At 40.8% G+C, this 19,136-nt stretch overlaps 1 protein-coding gene across 1 annotated transcript; it reads left to right on the top strand.

The window, feature by feature from the left end:
- Nucleotides 1–8,875: 8,875 nt before the first annotated feature.
- On the top strand, nt 8,876–18,457 carry LOC124342862 (neuroblastoma-amplified sequence-like). The gene is made up of 10 exons (XM_046796063.1): nt 8,876–9,166; nt 9,241–9,326; nt 9,396–10,658; nt 10,718–10,845; nt 10,924–11,848; nt 11,914–12,982; nt 13,063–16,064; nt 16,239–16,368; nt 16,510–16,656; nt 18,052–18,457. Exons 1-10 carry the CDS (start codon nt 9,080–9,082, stop codon nt 18,322–18,324), a joined length of 7,110 nt encoding a protein of 2,369 aa, XP_046652019.1. The 5' UTR covers nt 8,876–9,079; the 3' UTR covers nt 18,325–18,457.
- The last annotated feature ends 679 nt before the right edge of the window (nt 18,458–19,136 follow it).

Below are 19,136 nucleotides of genomic sequence, written 5' to 3'. Positions count from 1 at the left end.
TGAACCTATTTACACCGAGTATCTTATTTTTTTCTTTCAACGAAATTTTTTGGCAAAATTCTCAAGGACGCTGAGGATGACACAATCGGCAACGAATGATGGTGGACGTTTGGCGGAAAGGAGTATAAATAGCGATTATAACGCACATTGAAAAGCAGGAAAACCAAGACAAACTTTGATCCATCATTCATTCAAAAATATTGTCTTACTGAAAACTAAAATCAGTTCAAATGGTTTGCGGATTTAGTTTTTTTCAACTGCTACGATTTGGTCGACAAAAAATCTGTGACCTTTTCGACTCTAACGATCGAGTAACAACTATTTGGCTGTTATATCCATGATATCTAGTTTAAAGAGATTTTTTGTTCTGATTGTCATTTAAAGGAATCGAATTTATCAGTTTGGCAAGGCACAATCTGCCAACGGGCATCAGTTTATGCACGATTTATTATTATAATTCAAAATTAATTTGGTTGAGAGTGCGTTTTACTTAAATGAATTAATTAATTTTTGTCTTGTGTTTTTGTTTCTTAGTATTTTGACCTTGTTGAATCGGACAATCCGTGCGTCGTACCATCATTTCTCCTGGGACAAGAAGCCTCTAAAAGAACTAGCAGATATCATTGAAGCTATTGCTGGAGTAATCTGTTGACTCGGAGAATTTTACAGAAATTGCCTTGTACGCTATTTGTTATTTCTTTTCAATTCTGGTAAATTGGTCGTCTGTACTTATTTTCACGGTTTTCCATTCTTTGTTCTCATGAATAAACTTTGAATATGCCCGAGGCCCCCCCCCAACATTTGCGTACTCGGCAAAACGTTTTGAAATGTGGACAATAATGTGTACAAACAATTCCCCAAAAAATTAAAATGCTATTTGAAAATTGGTTGAATAACAGAGCAGTTTTTTTTATTTCATCATCTAGTGCAATAAGTTGTAGCAATAATATATACCCGTTTACAAAAATCATCCAATTTATAATACTCTGGTGGCAAAATATCGTTACGAACAACAAGTTAATAAAAAAATTTCAAAAGAGCACCATTCGCTTGTTTTCCACTTAATAAAATATATTAACAACAGCGAAGAGGACGTAAAACCTCGCTTTTTTACATAAATTTGATATAAAATTCCATCCATAACGTTAGCAAAAGAAATAAAATATGTCTTGTCGTTGTATGTGTCGTCGTCGTCTTTTCCACACCTCATTCAAAAATAATGTAATAAGACTGAATTATAAATCATGCCCTTTGACATTATAAAGACAGGGTAACTAGTAGAGGACACAAAAAGTTTTTTTTTACCCCCATAACATAAAACAATGTTTTATTGGTTTTCCTTACATATTCATAAGATCACTTAGAAAATCTAAATTGCTGGTTTCGTGACTTCTTTCTCTGTAAATTTCATCATTATAGGTGAAAAATCTTACATGTCCATCGTTTTCAGCCACTCCTAACCCTGGCAAAAAGAAAAACAATATTACCCATAGAATTTCATTACAGTTTACATTTTAGAGCTTGATAGAGAATCAGAAATAGCAATCAAGAAAACAATTTTAAAAACCTTAATATTATTCATGATTGAGTGCGCAATTGGATTCTTTCTTAAAAACGCTGATTTTCTTCCACAAAACAGTATGAATAAAGTATTTATATCTGATTTCTTTATTTCAGACCAAAGACTAGGTAGTACAGCAATGAAAGAGCTCTTCAAAGAAAACTTTCGATCTATTACTGCACAAGTCATTGGCCAGATAGAATACTTTGCATTTGATTTAAAAGATTTGACTTGAAAGGACTGAACAACATGGAAAAATTATAGGAATGCATTCTATTCGATAGCTTTGCTAACAATGGTATGCATTACCTAGTTAATGCATTTTTATTCTTCTTTATTTATTATCTGATTTGGTTTTTAGGAAGCAATGGAGAGTCCATTACTCATGATACTTGGGTACTGTTGTTGCTAAAATATGACGATAAAAAAAACACAGACTGTTTGGAAAACAAGAACGGATACTCAACCCAAGACCCAACTATATGGAGTAAAATCAGAACTAGATTCCACCAGTCAATCGTAGAAAATTAGCCAATATGTAAAGAAAGCAGCAAGTTCGAACTGCCTCAACTGAGGCTCATCACCTGTTAAACGTCAAACTGACAGGACTCGTCTATGTTCTGCATATGAAAAACTAGTTCACACCAAGACTGTCACACACAAGCAGGTATATGTAAGTGGAAGACAGTCTTCATGAAATGCTTCTAACTCAATTTTAAAAAAATTGGGATTCCTTGTAGATAATAAGTATGTATTGTTTTCTGTGGAAATGTGTCGACAGTGTTCAAATTTATATTTTTTGGACCTTGTTTTTTCAATTCTGGAACCACCAGCGTGGGGTCTTTGCAATTCAATCGGTTCTGTAAGAGTTCTAGCAGGTCAACTAGAACTATCCAGTTGTATCTTGCTTAGGTAAAAAAACATTCTTCATACATATATTTTCTTTTCATTATTTTAATACTAGTTATTATTTTATGGGCAATTTGGCAATTTCGTGTTCACTCGTCAGCGTTCAATTGCATCATATCTGTGGAGCTGTTAGAGAAGCCACTAGTACAGAATACTGTATATTTTTTCTGGTTATACTGGCCAGGATGTTACAATAGCAATAACTACTTTTTTTTTTGGGGGGGGGGGGGGGGGGATTTTGCTGCTTATGTGGTTCCATGTTCGACAATTGACATGAACATCCTGGCTCCTCCCAGCGCGGGTGGATCTCTGGGATTTGGAACGTTTAGATACCATTAAAGCCAACGACAATCTTTGTTTGGATTTCAAAACTTCTCGATTGTCGGCCAGGTGGAAGGCTAATCAAGCTGTTTGTAATTCTGATTCGTTGCATGTTATGAAATTCCGTGAAGAGTTTGTGAGAAATACAAATATTCTAACACACACTAATGCTTGTACTGTTCTATGTAATACTCAAACAATAGACGTATTTTAAAAATGAGAATTCATAACTTGATACGCTTTGTGCAAAAAATTGAATATTTTTGAATTCATATTTATATTCCGCGTGAAAAGCTGCAAACATTATTGTTGTTATTTATTTCGGAAGCCTGCATTGGGCATTAGCGTGAAAATCGTCCGACGTGAATTACAAGTACACGCAATTAAAATAAACTGTATTTTGACTCATCACCTGTTTTAAAAAGACACCAATATCCGATTCACACAATCGGTCTTTATTCTTCTTATTGAGCAGCATACAGAGGCTGTTGCCAGATCTGGCTTTTAGAGCGGCGGCTGTATACTAACAGATGACCACTCCCCTTCCGTTAACCTTCGTCGCTGCTGGAGGGAAGAAAGCAACATTACGTAATGATTGATTCCCCCCACCGCCTCCTCCGCCGCTTTTGTGACTGGAACCAGAACGTAAACTGTCGGAAGTCGAGGATCGCGTGTGGAGTTAAACTGGTGACTATCAACCGGCAAAACTGGGCGGTCGTGATTGAACGAGTCAACATCTATTCAATATTTTATATTTTACCTATTAATATGAAGCTGTGTTAAGATCGTCCATCGATCGAATTGAAGCGACCGAACATTCACGTTGTTCTTCTTTCCTCCCCTTTCCTATATTTATATTGTGTTTTCTTTATTTTTTTTTTATTTTAGAAAAGAGCGTTGGAACTGATGTCAATTGAACCCCCACGAGTAAAAAAGTTTAGAATGGATCGTTTACGTGGTGGACTCAAAGCACGACTTACAAAAGAATTTGAAAAGAAACAACGTTAAAATTTTGTAAACAAATTGCTTCTTAGTGAAGCCGTCATCCATCGCGAGGGGGGAGTCATAAATTATGAATGACTTGAATATCTCGGAGATTCGGCTGTCGGTAAGCTTGAAAACCACGGTATAGTAGTTCTAAGGTAGGCGGACTCCATTCTCGGAAAAATTTTCACACATCCTCCTTTATGGATCTTCTGATTAAGCCTGCCTACTTTTTAGAACTATTATACCATCCATTAACTTTAAAAAATTATTTTTAAAGAAAAAAAATATATTTTTAGATTTGGTAGTATCTACTTATCTTTTTGACAAATCTGAAGCGTCAACCCAATCGCATTTGTAAAGATTTCACTCGGCTATTACGTTTAACGAATCTTCCGGCGTTTTAGCTGTGAAATTCTGGAAAAGTTCCTTCCTGGAGTGCACTCAACCAAACAACTAAACCAAATCAACGAATTCGTACTGAACCAAATAAATAAAGGAGTCCCATCCATTCGCAAGCAGAGTAAGAAAGAAGAGATGCAAGAAGTTAGGGGACAGCGATGAATTTTCCAACTTCTCTTGTTAAAAAAAACTATTGTGAATTGTGAACTTTGAAATCTTTTAAGTTAACAATTTTAACTTTTCATAAATTAACAAACAGTCGTACCTTTTTAAACAAGCAAAGTTTTAAAATTTATCCGTCGTGTAACACATTTACCCCATTTCACCTCACTCCCCCCCCCCCACATAAAATTGATATCCAGAATTTCAAGGGGAAATGTAAAATAATTATAATCTTTCAGTTTTTTTTTAGATTGAAAGGTACCACCGTGAATCTGAATGCAACGGCAGAATCGCTCCTGGTGCCAGGTGTTCTTGCCGACCTATTTGAATCTGTGGGAGGTGCCATCTACAAAAACTCGGGCTTTTCCAGGAAAGCTGTTCTGAAATCATACACCCTATTTCTCGTTCATGCATATGGTTACGACCCTGTGGCGCACCAGCGCCAGATGAAGAGAATCAGGAGCCCTGATTTTATTTAGTTATTCGTTGGTATAATTGCTCTAAGGTAGGCGGACTTCATCAGAAGTTCCCTATAGGATTCATTTTGAGATAAGAGTCCGCCTACCTAAGAATTATTATACCGTAGTTTACTTAATGCTTACCGACAATTGAATCCCCAAGGAATTCAGAGCGTTCGTAGTTTATGATACCGCCCACGCGATGTATTACGCTTTCGCTAAGAAGCCATTTGTTGAGGAAACTGTAGCGTAGAATTCTTTCAAACTCTTTGATTTCTGTAAGTATAAGTCCCCCTCTTAAACGATCCAATCTGTATTTGGAGGTCGGTGGTGGCTTGTAGAGGTATATAGGCTCCAAAGCTCTTCTCTAAAATAAAAATAAAGAAAACAAAAATTAAATACAGGAAAAAGTGTAAGGGGAGGCAAGAAGAACAGTGCCCAGTGATAGTTAAAATAAAAAATATTTTGAAAATCTGCTTTTATTTATTCATACATGTTTGTTTTTTTATTGAAAAGAAAACAGAAATTAAATACAGGAAAAAGTGTTAGGGGAGGAAAAAAGAACAGTGCCACATTGATAGTTAAAATAAAAAATATTTTGAAAATCTGCTTTTATTTATTCATACATGTTTTTTTTTTTATTGCAGGCCATCAAATGTACATATTTGGTTGATGAACTCACGAATGAACAACGGGTGACGTAACTACGGGACAAAGGAATACCGCGGGGTGCTAACACTGTAAAATTGGTGGGCCAAGGGAAAGGAGGCATCTAGGGGACTCCAATTTGTCAAGATATCGCTCGGCAATGACTTGCAATGATTCATTTAGGGTTTTTGCTGTGAAATTCGGCTTTACAAGTTCCTGCGTGGAATGCCAACTGAACCACAGAAACAATTCAACGAATTTTCTGAGAACCAACTAAAGGAGGGACATCCATTTCCAGCAGAGTAAGGGAGAAGAGATGAAAGAAACTCTGCTTATGAATTAGGAGAAAATATAAACTAATTTTCTTTCTTTTTTTTTCGACTAAAAGCAACTCCTGAGAATGGTAATGCGATAACCGAATGTCTCCTGGTGCCCAGTGTTTTAGCCGATCTATTCGAAGAAGTGGCTGGTGCCATTTACAAAGATTCAGGATATTCCAGGAAAGCAGTGGTGAAATCATTTACCCCTTTTATTTAACAGGCTTACGGTAACAAATAAAAATTTTAATCCCAGCGTTGCCGCCCACTCCCAATTCTCTTTATCCGGGACTGGTGGACCACAAACCAAATGCAAAAAAAAAACTTTTCATAAAAAATGTTTTCTATTCTAGATAATTTTGCACTCCCAGCCGATGAGATTCTACTCGAACTGAAGCCATTGATGAAATCCATGAAAAAAAAAACAATTTGTTTATGTTTTTACATGCTATTTGTATCATTTAAAATTAATTAATTTTATATTTAGAATTTACTCCCTCGAAAATGGACCACTTTCGTCCACAATATCGATTTAAAAAAAGATTACATAGGAGCTGCCACTTCGAAAAGGAACGGAAAACTGTCGGCCTGTAAGTTGGCTGTTGGCAGTTAGCGAACTTGCTGTGTAACGCTAAAAAGCGACCAAATTTTCAACGTTTTACTGATGTTACCCGTTTCATAACAACAAATTCGCCATTATTTTCCAAATTGTTCTTGAAAAAGTGTTTTCTTGTTTGTACCTTATTGACTATACGAAGAATATACACAGTCTTATTTGTCGAGATTCCGCTCAGCTATTACCTACAATGACTCTTTCTGCGTTTTGGCTGTTTAATATTGCTTATACAAGTTCCTGTATGGAATGTAGTTATAAGCCATGATGTGGATAGGACATATTAGATATAATGCGAATCCTGATGACAGTGTGGATATATGGCAAGGGCACAAGGCCCGGCGTGGATATAAGTATTAGGGTAGACAAGAGATCAGGTTACGTGTGGATATAGGGTACGGTGTGAGTCCTTAAATAATTGTGGCCACAGGTGTAATTATGGATCATGTAGCTGGGACCACGGCTTGGACAGGATGTAATGTTGCCAAGTCCCGGCGTGAAAAAAATACATGGCGTAGATTTCGTGGTTGGATAAGAGAAAACTGTGTGGCCATCAATCATGTTGTTGTACCTAAGTTTGGATTTAAGTTAGGATAAGGATACAATCCATTGCGTGGATTTAGATAATGGTGTGAATAAAAGCAATGAAGTGGAAATAAGCCGTAGATGGGACATAATATAAGTCAGCTTGGGAGAGAAGGTTAGATAACAAAAACATTAACCCCGAGTTTAATTTACGAGCAAATTCTTTTATATTTTAACATCTTATTTACATTCGCTTTATCAATAATAAGGATTTAAGTTTGGATTTAAGTTAGGGTAAGGATACAATTCATTGCGTGGATTTAGATCATGGTGTGGATAAAAGCAATGAAGTGGAAATAAGCCGTAGATGGGACACAATACAAGTCAGCTTGGGAGAGAAGGTTAGATAACAAAAACATTGACCCCGAGTTTAATTTATGAGAAATTGCTTTTATTTTTTAACATCTTGTTTACATTTGCTTTATCAATAATTTTTTTAAATAATTAATAATATTTTGCTTACAAATTCGGGTGTAGAAAAAAAAGTTTTATGTGACACCCTTTTCCGTGTGAATAGAGCCCTCACAACAGTGTTGCACGATTTGTTTAATTCAATCGTGCAACACTGTAGTGGGGGCTTTATTCATAGGGAAAAGGGTGTCACATAAAACTTTTTTAGTAAGCAAAATTAAGTAAAATTTCAAGGGACACGGGGAAGGGCTATATAAAATTATAGTATAAAATCTAAAAATCCATATGAATTACATATACCCGGTGTGTGTGAAGCACGTAATCAGTAGGGAAACGGGGAACGACTAATTGCCTTGTTAACCCGTACGGCCTGACCCCTACCGGCATGCAGAAGCATCGCTTCAGGGGGGTTATAGGGGAGTTCAGTCTTTCCTTCGTAGTCTATGTGGAAACGTTAAAAAGAGCCATCTAGGCTCTCAAAAGTAGCTGAGCTTAGTAGCTGACACACTCACTAGAGGCGCTTTTTAAAGTTTCGGAAATTTTAAAAATTTTAAATTTTCCAAATCTGCTTAGGGCATGGACTACTCTAATTAAGGACGGGACTCTTCGCCTACCTCGCCGTGTTAAAGCTAGTCGGGTGGGCTATTTTCATGAGAAAATTAATAAAAAATATCAATAAATTCAGTTTTTTTCGCTTATTCTAACTATGTATATAAATCTTAGTGAAATAAACTAATCAATAAGATATTGTAATTTTACTTTCGGCAGTAAGGGTAAAAGTGGGAAACACCGGTGCCCTCTAGCAACAAAGCACCCTAGGAGGCGTCAAATTTCAGCTTAAGCTTTGCTTATGCGACGTTGCCTGTTATACGAAAGTCTGTGTATTGCTGCTTTCTCTGTCGTTCTGATGGAATGGGTTCGTTGTAATTTCTCGTTAGACAATGTCATTCTTCCATCGCTATTTCTTTCTTTTTTCACATCTAGACAGGTGGTAAACAACACTTGCATTTCGTCAAGTGTCAACTTAAAAATTAGTTGAAACTCCGCAATTAACGATTTCGTGTGACAGGGCAACGCCGCATAAGCAAAGCTTAAGCTGAATTTTGACGCTCTCCTAATCTCTTGCCAATATAACCTACAAGGTAAAGGAGAGATAGGCAGCTATTTCAGAGGAATAGAGATAAGAGAGTGGTCTCTCTTATATACGCAATGGGTATCTGCTTTTAAACTTACAAGAGCTTACGAGGTTTGGTTCCTAGATGGCACCGGTGTTTCCCACTATTTCAATTTTCCAATAAAGAATATCAAAATATCTCTATAAAGATAAATTTTAGGTATAGGAACATTAGGTAATTAAATATTTATTTTCTAATTCCGATTCCGATTCTCCCGAAAAAAAATTTACAGGGCCGACATAGGAAATGCCGAAGAGTCCCGTCCTTAATTAATTAGAGTAGTCCATGCTCTTACTCGGCTTTGTATCGGCAACACTGCTTAAAAAGTAGTTCGTGTCTTCGTGAGTTTTGTCGGCTGCTATGTTTCCTCTTATGTCTTGTCACTGTTGTCAGTATTTTTTGCTTGCTAGCTACAGCCGTATATACCTGCGTTCTTGTTTACTTCTAAAGATTAACCGAACCGGCTAACCACTATGGCAAATTGAATAAAGATTCATACTTCACAAGCAAGAAAAGTAATTTGTTTCGCTGAAATGGATGAAATCGCTGACAGCTTAGAAGATAGCATTCTTTATGAACTGCTCGTTTTCTCAGAATGGTCACAGGAGCAAGATGTCATTGTAGGTTTATTATGTTCATATTAAATTTTATTTTTCTAACTCACTTTATTATTATTATTTTTTGTTATCTTCAGAATAAAATTGTTGATGAATCTTATTTGAGTTGGAGAAGTATCCTAAAATACTTAAAAAAGAGTTCTGGTGCTTATTATGTTGCTGAGTAAGTAGTTTCTGCTTTCATCCACACATGATAAATGCAGTAAAACTATATAAATTTTCATCTTTGCAGTTGGTTAAACCAGCAACTACCATGGCTGTTCGCGGTTGGTTCTAATGGTAAAGCAGTTGCTATCCTTCAAGATAGTGCTTTGGAAATCCGAACCTCCAGAGATAATTATTCTGTACCAATTGGAAAAAATTTTGTCTCCAAAGATCAATTCCCGCAATGGAGAAAGTTACAGTGGAGCCCCGATGGAACCCTGTTGGCCGTGGCACACAGTAGTGGATCAATTGATGTTTACGACTTGCTGGCAACACATCTGTTTGTCATTCCTCCTCCCAAAGAAACTATTTTGCAAGGCTCCTCAAATGAAGTCCCAGCCAATGTGATAGCAGGGCTGGCATTTGTTGACACCAGAACCAAAAATGCTCACTGGTCGTACGAACTCATATGTTTGGATCACTTTGGCCAACTTAGTGCTTTTTTTGTATCACCTACCCAAGGCTTTAAGGAGAGTCACACGTTTTCGTTTGCGTCACACGTGCCTTATGGTGTAACGGCGTTCTGTGCAGATCAGTCGCGTAATTTATTGGTTTTAGCCTCCCCAGTTATTACGTCGTGTGAGCCTAACAATTCTGGAAACAATCAAGGAGTAACCGGAGCCAAATACGGTTTAACATCATGGAGAATAATTGATGAACTCCCTTTCTACATTCAAGCGCCTATTGAGACAAATCCGTTACCGAATTTATGGTTACAGTCATTAAAGAAGAAACAATATGGAAACACTGTTGTTAAACTAAGTTCTTCGGCGGATGGTTCTTCTCTAGCAGCTATTCATCTTTCCGGAGCTATTTCAGTTTGGTCGATTCCTGCCTTGAATTGTCAACAGTTCTGGCCACTGGATCGCCAGCCGGGCTTTGATGAACTAAATCCTGGGATTCTTCAACTACCCGCTCATCGCCGTGTACGCAGCCCTACTTTCCAAAATCCATTTAAATTCCATCCTGTTGATGTTAATTGGTGGTCAGCAAATTCACTGGTCATAGCCCGTTGCTCAGGAGCCGTTTCTGTGTGCGCTGCAGCGGATCTTCGAAACAAACTTGGCTCTTCGGCAGAATTCTTTGAAGGTTCTCCGCGTATCAGTCCAGCATTTGACAGTACTTTCTTAGGCCTGGAATGTGAAGTGAAAGTAAAGCGGAAACGACTTCAGCCAACTACCGACGATACAGCAGTATCTGATTATGCCGACTATGAATTCGAAGACGATCCGAGCGGAGATGAAGAGAAAACATTCATGGCCCAAAGAGCCGTGCGCTCACTCCTTTATTGGTTTGTCTAATATGACCATTTATTTTACACCTCGTAATAATATTTTATGTTTTTCGCAGGGTTACGGACAGTGAGCGTTTCCGACCACCCAGGAAACGCCCTAAACTCCTCACAAGGACGTATCGTCTTTTAGGTTTTAAGCGAACAACTCCGGATGAGCTCTACATATGGAAATTAGACGCTGAAGGTTAATTTCCGAGTTTTAAATAAAATTTATCGTTTTAACATTGAATGAGAATCTAAAAGATATATTTTATTTGTGTAGAATATGGCGAAGCCTTGGCCCTGGCTCGAGTATATGGTCTAGATTGCGATCTGGTGTATCAAAGACAATGGAGAAATGCACCTGCTACTATTGCAACCATCCACGATTATCTGAGCAAAGTGACCAAACGCAACTGGGTACTTCGTGAATGTCTAGAACGTGTTCCCAGCGATGTGGATGCAGCCCGCGAACTCCTACTGTATGGATTGAAAAACACTGATCTAGCCGTAGTTGTGGACATAGAGGAAGGAGGTCGTAATAAGCCACCTTGGGGTCCGATTGAGTTCCAAGAAACGGAATCTGAAATGTTGAAAAAAGAAGAAGAGCAAAGAAGAAAGTGGCTGGCACAGATCGATTTTGATAATTTGACAGTGCAGCAAAAAATGCTGATATCAACACGACGTCGTTTGCTACAGTTTCTCGATCGATTGTCCATCTACGAGATGATCTTGGGGGGACCTCATGCCGCAGGGCAGCGCTTTGACCCATCTTTTTTCGAAACTTTTCGGTCTCAAACAGCATTGGAATCGACTGTAGGTTTTGCCCGGCAGGGTGAATGGCAAGCCGTCGCCGTTATGTTCACTTTCAATGGACCCCAAACGCTACCTCACCGATTGGCCGTCTGTTCTTGCTTCCCTGAAACCGTTCCGCCTTTTGAATACCGCTCCGTTTTACCAGAATGTGATGTCGGCGAGGAAGTTTTCTTATGGGAGCAACAGGAACTACGAAAGTCAGATTGGTGTGAATGCCCAGCCGCTCGGATAGCTGTTGATGTGGATCGTCAGTTGGAGATAGAAACCGTTGATCAATTCTACAGTGAAGAAGCCAAACAATTAAAACCTTTCTTCTCTATGGGAATTGTACTAACTACCGACCTTGTTAGTCTATGGTATCGAACACGAGCTGCGGACATCGAGAAACAAAGGTTTGTTTTATTTAATTTTAATAAATACTGATAATATTGATGACAACGTTTGTTATATTTGACAGCATGTTGGTGGAGAACGCGTTGGATTTCATCAAACTTGGCCTAGAAAGAAACGTGCCTCACTTGGAACGCATCCATCATCAGTTATTGACGCTGGAAACACTTGTCTACGACCTCCAGCAAGAACACCTCAACTTGGAAAGGCTCGACGCCATGAGCGAGCTGAGCGTTTGTCAACTAATCATGGATGGCTGTGATGTTGATTCTTTTTTACCGAAACTTCATCGTTGGTTGATGCCTTATTTACGTCGCCTGGATACTCTACAGCCTGGTCGTATCAAGGAGCTATTACGCGGCCTACTCGTAGTCAGGAGTCAAGAAAATCTGGACTGGGCACTGCAGGTTTGTGCCAATTCGAAGACGGATCAGGCCAGCCCGATTGTCGTCGACGCAAGTTTCTTGATATCGCTAGCTCTGGAATGCATCTACGCCTGCCAGAAGAATGACCAACTTGAAGTGGCCATGAAAATTTACGATTGCTTACCTGAGCGACCAACTGGCTCCAAAGCAGATCCGCTACTAACCCATCTACACGATCAGTTGGATCAGCTCCAATCTCATTTAGAGGCAGCTGACATTCTCGAAAATCACGACGTGGCCATAACACCTGCGACTATATTGGCCAAGCAGAACGATGTGGAGCAGCTTGAACAACTTTTCGTCCGTTTGACCAGGACGGCTTTAAGAAAGGGCGATCCATCGACCGAAAATCGATGGAAAGAATTGTTAGAAGACATGCTGGAGTTGCAGCGTAAAGTCTTTTGTTGTATCAGCCCCCAACTGTGCTACGAAATTCTCGTTGGTAGCTTACTTTCTTCGGCTAAAAAGGAGAACATCGTTTCTGCTGGTTTGATGCTGCAGCTTCATCCAAATATCGATTCCCACACATCACAGAATCATCACATCAGTTCAACGTCGAAAATTCCATTTGGCCGAAGCAAAGAATTAATTCTCCAAGCAGCTGAAGAGTACATTAATTCTTCTGAAAACCTTTCGGATCCCAGCTTAGACTTAGCGAGCTATTGTCTCAATTTAGTGACAATTGACGACGAAACTATTCAAGAAGAAAAGGTGTTAATTTGTCATTTCTTTTTTTATCAAGTGTGACTTATGTCTTATGATTATTATTTTTTTTTTTTTTTTCGCCCTAGGATCTAATTGGCGCTATTCAGCTTCTGTACGATTATGGATTGGATATGCCACCGCTCAAGATAAGGTTGTCGCGAAATCGTCTTTTTCTCATTGATCAAGTTTTGAAACAAGCTAACAAAGCTTACAAGAACTCGTCTCGACTCCTCCGACTTGGACATCTGCTCAGAGCTTGCAAAGGAAGTTCGTTAACTAATAATGAAGATCGTCGGAAAGAACTAGAAGGGCATATATATGTCCGAATTGCTGAAACGGCAATCATAAAACAAGATCTTGAAGTAGCTGGCCAAATGTGTGGAAAACTTCGTTTAGCCAATCATGCAGTCGGATGGAAGGTCTGCAGCCAACTAGCCAAGCTTGATGAAGTGACCGATTTGAGTATGAAGATAGAATTCATCTCCTTCTCTTTAGTCTATTGCCCAGCTGAATGCATCGAAGAATTGCTACAATTGCAATGGAAGTTGGAACAAAAACAACTTGAACAGGAATGCAAAAAACAAATTAAAATGTACATGGATTACGAAAACGGCAATGATAATTTCTTGAAGTTGGTGTATCCAAAATCAGTCGAAGACTATCGTCAAGAGATGGATAAAAATAATCAGATTCCAACTACCACAACTACCAGTGGTGGAAGCGTGTCGAAGCAGGTGTTGCAGACAACTGCGGAAACGACAAAGCAATTGGTGAATGTCGTCAAGAGCAGCTTGAAACTAAAAGAAGCTCGGCCAGCAGAAAATGGAGCAAGAAAAACGCCCACCCCTAGAACATCAGAAGATAATAAAGAATGCATCCGTTGGGGCTTATCCGTGTTCTATTGGGACGTCTGGTGCAACAAAAGGATAGAACTTCACGAGAGTCAATTGGGTGCTTCCTATCGGCTTTTTTCTCTGCCCGAGATGGTCAATAGTGAACTTAATCTTCTCATGTGGTCCTGGCGAATGCTGGTGCTGGACAGCCTGGAAAAACCTTACGTCAAAAGCCGTTCAAGAGACGACATATTATCCAAGTTAGCCGAATGTCTATTTCCTTCTGATTGTTTGCTGGCCTTGGGCCATCTATTGGATCTAGAGGCGACCGAAGAAGCATGGGAGCCTTTAACGCGTTTACCCAGCACAGAGATCACTCTGCAGATGGCTGCCTATTATTTCTCTCTACGCATGATGCGTTTCTCTCAGGACGAATCCTTGGTTGCTGATGCCAACATGGTCACCGCCCGTCCGCGCACTCTGATCCATCGTTGCCTGACCCTTCCCGAGACAGGTTTGTCGAAAGATCAGGTTGTGTGCCGCAACCTTCTCAAACGAGCTCTACGACTTCTAGCCGATGTGTCTGAAGCGCAGCAACTACGTCGATTGGACGGAGGAGTCGATATTAATCGATTCACGACGGACGATATCTACAAGCGAGATACAATTGTAGGTCTTGCCATCACAACTGATTCCGGCGTCTATTCAGCAGCCGTACGCTTGGCAGCACATTATGGCGTTTCTGAATGGGAAGTGACATTTTCTCATCTGGCAGCTTTGTTCGCCGAAGAGAAGATTGCTCCAAGCTATATCGTGAAACACATGGACGAATACCGCATACGCGACATCTTATTCAATGACCCACAAACACTCGGGGCGAAGATGGTGGACGTAATCTATCCGAGTATTTCGGGTCGAGATTATGGTCGGCTAGTCCTTTTCTTCCAGTTACTCAATTCGAACCCAACGACTGCTGCATTCACGGAGCCCCCCGCTCCTGTATACGTTCAAATTCTGCGTAAGCTGGAATCGATTAAGGGTGTTGACGTGAAAAAGCTGACGCGATCCGTTCAAGGTTTTGTGCAAGAGATTGAGAGCGTCGCCACTGCGGAAAACGTTGGCAAACTAGCCAAGCTCGCACAACTGATATCGTCTTCGGTCAAAGGAATGTCGCCGGGCGTAAGCCAGGCTACCGTGCATTCAATCTGGATTCGGAAATATTTTTTCGCGTTGGCCGATGAAGGCAAAAGTGTGGCGGTCTCCGATTGGCTTGATCGATTTGAAAGTTGCAAGACTCACGTCACCAAGCTAAATTCAGAAGAGTTCTTAAACCTTGTCGATGGCCTTTGCTTCTCCGATCGTGCCTTGGACTTGCTGACGCTTGATATCCGGACAGAAATTTGTCGTCGATGTCTGAAAATCGCCAAAGAGCGCGGCAAAAGCAAAGCTTCCAGCGACGCTCTAGTCTCGGACGACAACCAGGCCCGCATGGAAAAGTGGGCGGAGCATTTGGAACGTTTGAGGAGTGACGAGTACATCCAGATCCGCACGGAAGTTGTCTCATCAGCAGGAAGTCAATTTTGGAGGGAGTTTGAAAAGAGTCGGGCGGAAGAGACCGCCTTGCATCGGGTGCTGTTACGGATTCTGGTGGAGAGGCAGCCCTTGTCCGTCGTTCGACTACTCATTGGCATTTTCCCGCCGGATTTTGGTTCATCGCCGGAAGACGTTCTTGTTGATGCCATTCGCTACGTCCTGGAATTCCTCCGCCGATCCGTCGAAGTTGACAAAGGCGAACACGAGTTGGCCGGCAAAGATGCAATGCAGGTGTTACTACATCTGTTGACTCAGGTCGGTGAAGTTCTGGATGGCCATGAAGAAACTGGTCTCCTCAGTCGCTTGGATATTGGTGAAATGATGAGCCAGTTTTACGAGGACGACACAATTGACGTTCAGGTCCGCCTCCAACTGATGTTGATGCTGCAAACACTTCCGGTAGACTTTGTCGGTCTATCTGAATCCGGAAGCCGTGTTCAATGGCTCCGCTCTTTGGCACTGATCCAACAGTCTTGGACATCAAACCAAGACGATACAGCCGATCCCCAAAATGTTATCCACCGTCTGAGAGAAGAGGACCTGAGGAGCGTCGAGCAACGCCGAAATATTTTCGATCGGCTCTTGGAGATGAGCCACACCATCGCTCATTTGACGTCGCTGGCCAAGTTGCTCAATTTCTGGCCGCCATTTGAATCTGAAAGGTGCGTTGATATTCAAGCTTCCGCATCGATTTTTTCCTTTTCCCGTCAGCTTTTCCCGGGTTTTATATAACAATAGATAATCCATATGTTTGGTTCAAATCATCTGCTCACCTGCCTTTTAGCCTTTGACAATAATCTCATGACAGAGTCTTTTTTTTTGTAAACATTGTTCAGTGATCCGCATTCTACTCCGTGGGTTGTACTTTGGATGGCGATGAGAAAGCTGACGTCCTCCCTGGACGACACATCCGTATTGGAATCCCTAAAGCTTGCCTTGGAACAGAAACCGCCCTTGTCTGACGAAGTAAGTGAGCAGTCTGTTTTGTTTGTTTTCTTTTTACTATCTCATCTGAAGAGTACGGGGAGGAGGGAGGACCTGGGGGAATCGTTTGGAAAGAGTTGGTTGAGATGGCCCAGTTTCTGATGTTTGATATCTCCATTTCAGTGCATCCACCTCATTTACCAGACTGTGAGGAGCTTGCCTTCAGACGACGCCAATTCCAACATCCGTCTCCGCCTGCACGTCGCACTCCGGTCTTCTCTGCCGTTTTTGCTGGATGATGTCATAAATTTTGTGGACTCGGCCCAAGAGGTATTACAACATTTTTCAAAATGTAGAATAATGAAGTCGGAGAAGAACGAAAAGAAAGATGTTAAGAATATATGAATAAGGCCCATCCACACAAGTAGCCAATAGATGGTGGCCTCGGTTTTAATTGGCATTATTTCTCACGTTCTACGAAATTCACCGAGTCTCGAAAGCCATCCTTAAGAACTTTTTTTTTCCGTTGTTCCCCCGAATATTCTTTTGTGTTATTAAAGTGTGCTGAGTTTACGAATGAGATAGTATAGGAGCGGACGTGCAGACTGGTCTTACGACACCACTCCCCAGGCGCTTCAGGGCAAACAAAAGGCAAACGCGTTAAACAAGCAATTTGTGTGCTCGATCTCCGGAAAGTTGTGCCGTTAGACGGAGGCGTTCACGACGACCAAGCACAACTACGAAATCTGATCCAACAAAGTACAGCTCTCCCAGCCCTTCTTCTCCCCACAACCGCTATTGTCTTTCTTCTCTCTTCTTCTTCTTCTCTTTCTCCTTCTCTCATTTCACTATTTGACAAGGGAAGGGAATCTGGCGCAGTCCCGGAGAATGAAGGTATCCAAATTCCAAACGGCCAAACGTCATCTCTTAATGGATGTAAAATAGATGCATCCATACTTCAGAGCTGTTTCCGTCTCTTATTTGCCTGTTCTTTCTCCTTTTTTTCCCATCCTTTTGGGTGTTTTGTTTTATGCTTTTTTTTCCCACTGTAAGTCTTTGTCGTGTCTCTTGTACCGTGAAATGAGAGCTCAGCTCACCAGAGGCGTGTTATTTTTTTTTTTTTTTTTTCAACTGAAGGACGGAAATCCCCCTGTGAAAGCGGGAAGCGGGAAAAAATTAAAGGCTCTTGTATTTTTTTGTTTTTTTTCCAAGTTTCTTCTCATCCTTCTCGTCTCCTTGTCGTCAGAAGACGTTTTCTCATGTTTTTGGGGACGTTCTCTCTTTCAGACCTCTGTAGTAGACAGTTTGACAAAGAGCCACCACCTCATTGTACCTCTGCCATGTTGAGAAATGAACACCTTGTTCACATGTAGTTGGGAAGAGGATCGAATCGATCTTCGTCTGGCGCATTAACTTGAATTTGTCACGTCTAGTCAAACGTCTGCCGTATCTAAATGCTAAACTTGGCCCTAAATCATTAAGTTCGTTGCCTTGGTTACTAGTACTGTGAACTCGCTGCTGCAATGCAAACTGTGCTTATAATACTTATTGGCCGACGAATGTGCACAGCTAATCCGTATGTCGTCATCAATGTTATTACAAATGAATCCCTAATGAAGGGCACTTGAAGCTCAGCCCTTTTTATATTGTCTGTCATTTTGTGCCTCTTTTCTTTCTGTCCATTTGCGTCATTTTTTATTTTTCTTCTTCTTTGCTTTCTTGCAGTTGAACGAGGCGGATTACGACCAAGAGATACTAGATCTTATCCTGGAGCGAGGATTGACGGGACGATTGGCCGGCACCGTGCTTTATGCACCATTGTGCGAGAGACTCTTGTCATCATCGCAGCCAACATCTCGAGTGGAAGACGTCGCCCGGCAGTTGGTCGATCGGAATCGCAGATCTGAGGCCGGACATTTGTTACAATTGACGAACGGACTACCGCGTTACCTGTTGAACCTGTCCACGTCCTTGTATTTCTCGCGCAGGAGATTGTAAGTTTTCTAGAAAACCAAACTCCAATCCATCATTATGCGTGACGAATGTTTACCAAAGTCTAGTTGAGTTTGTGCTTATCATTTCGGGGTCTGTTTTTGGAGGAAGAGGAATTAATACAAGTTATTGGTGATCATTTCTTCGGTGTATTATTCCTCTCACAATCCTGCCGTATTTATTAATTTCATTGGACCGTGAAAGTTGAGGCGTCGGGGGCGTCGGAGACCATCGATCGAGGTTGGTCGATTGTTTGGGCTTGTGTTTCCGTAGGCGAACGTATAGAAGCGTACTATATGTACCAGTCGTTCCATTGTCGTTCTCTCCGAGACTGCTGCTGCTGCTGCTGCCTTGTGCGTTGGTTGTATATTGATTTCATACCGCCAGCTTGTGGTGGGGTGCATCTTTGGTTGCCCTAGCGATTTTCACCTTGAACGAACAAACTAATCCAAAATTGTTTTAGGGATCTATCATATATTTATGTGAGGTAGATATTTGATGCCATGTTTATTGGTTTCGACGGATACCGGTGGGTGGGTGCCGTGTGCAGTGCACGGCACGCTGAGTTTCTCTATAAAGTGTGCTGTGAATATATATAGCCCACTTTTCTAGATTAATATTTCTATATCTAAAGAGAGAGTGAGGCGTCAAAAATTACAGAAATGGATGGAAGAGAATCGGAAGACAGGAAACTCGTCGAGGTTTCTGTGTACTGGGCCGCGTAATGTCTGGAACGTGAACGCCGGAGCTGCTGATCTCACGGGATGCTCTTTCTTGAGAATGAAGCGTGGTGAATTTCTAGACCGTCGTCGTCGTCG

This window comes from Daphnia pulicaria, chromosome 1 (genome assembly GCF_021234035.1).
Source record: "Daphnia pulicaria isolate SC F1-1A chromosome 1, SC_F0-13Bv2, whole genome shotgun sequence".
In the NCBI taxonomy this organism is placed as follows: domain Eukaryota; kingdom Metazoa; phylum Arthropoda; class Branchiopoda; order Diplostraca; family Daphniidae; genus Daphnia; species Daphnia pulicaria.
Note: the sequence above shows the minus strand (reverse complement) of the source record. Positions and strands in the feature narration are given on the sequence as shown.

Excerpts from the sequence above, each read along its gene's own strand:
- LOC124342862 (XM_046796063.1), top strand. The coding sequence starts at position 9,080 with ATGGATGAAATCGCTGACAGCTTAGAAGATAGCATTCTTTATGAACTG. Across the intron at positions 9,327-9,395 it reads GGTGCTTATTATGTTGCTGA|TTGGTTAAACCAGCAACTAC; the intron begins GTAAGTAGTTTC and ends TCATCTTTGCAG. Across the intron at positions 16,657-18,051 it reads TTGTGGACTCGGCCCAAGAG|TTGAACGAGGCGGATTACGA; the intron begins GTATTACAACAT and ends GCTTTCTTGCAG.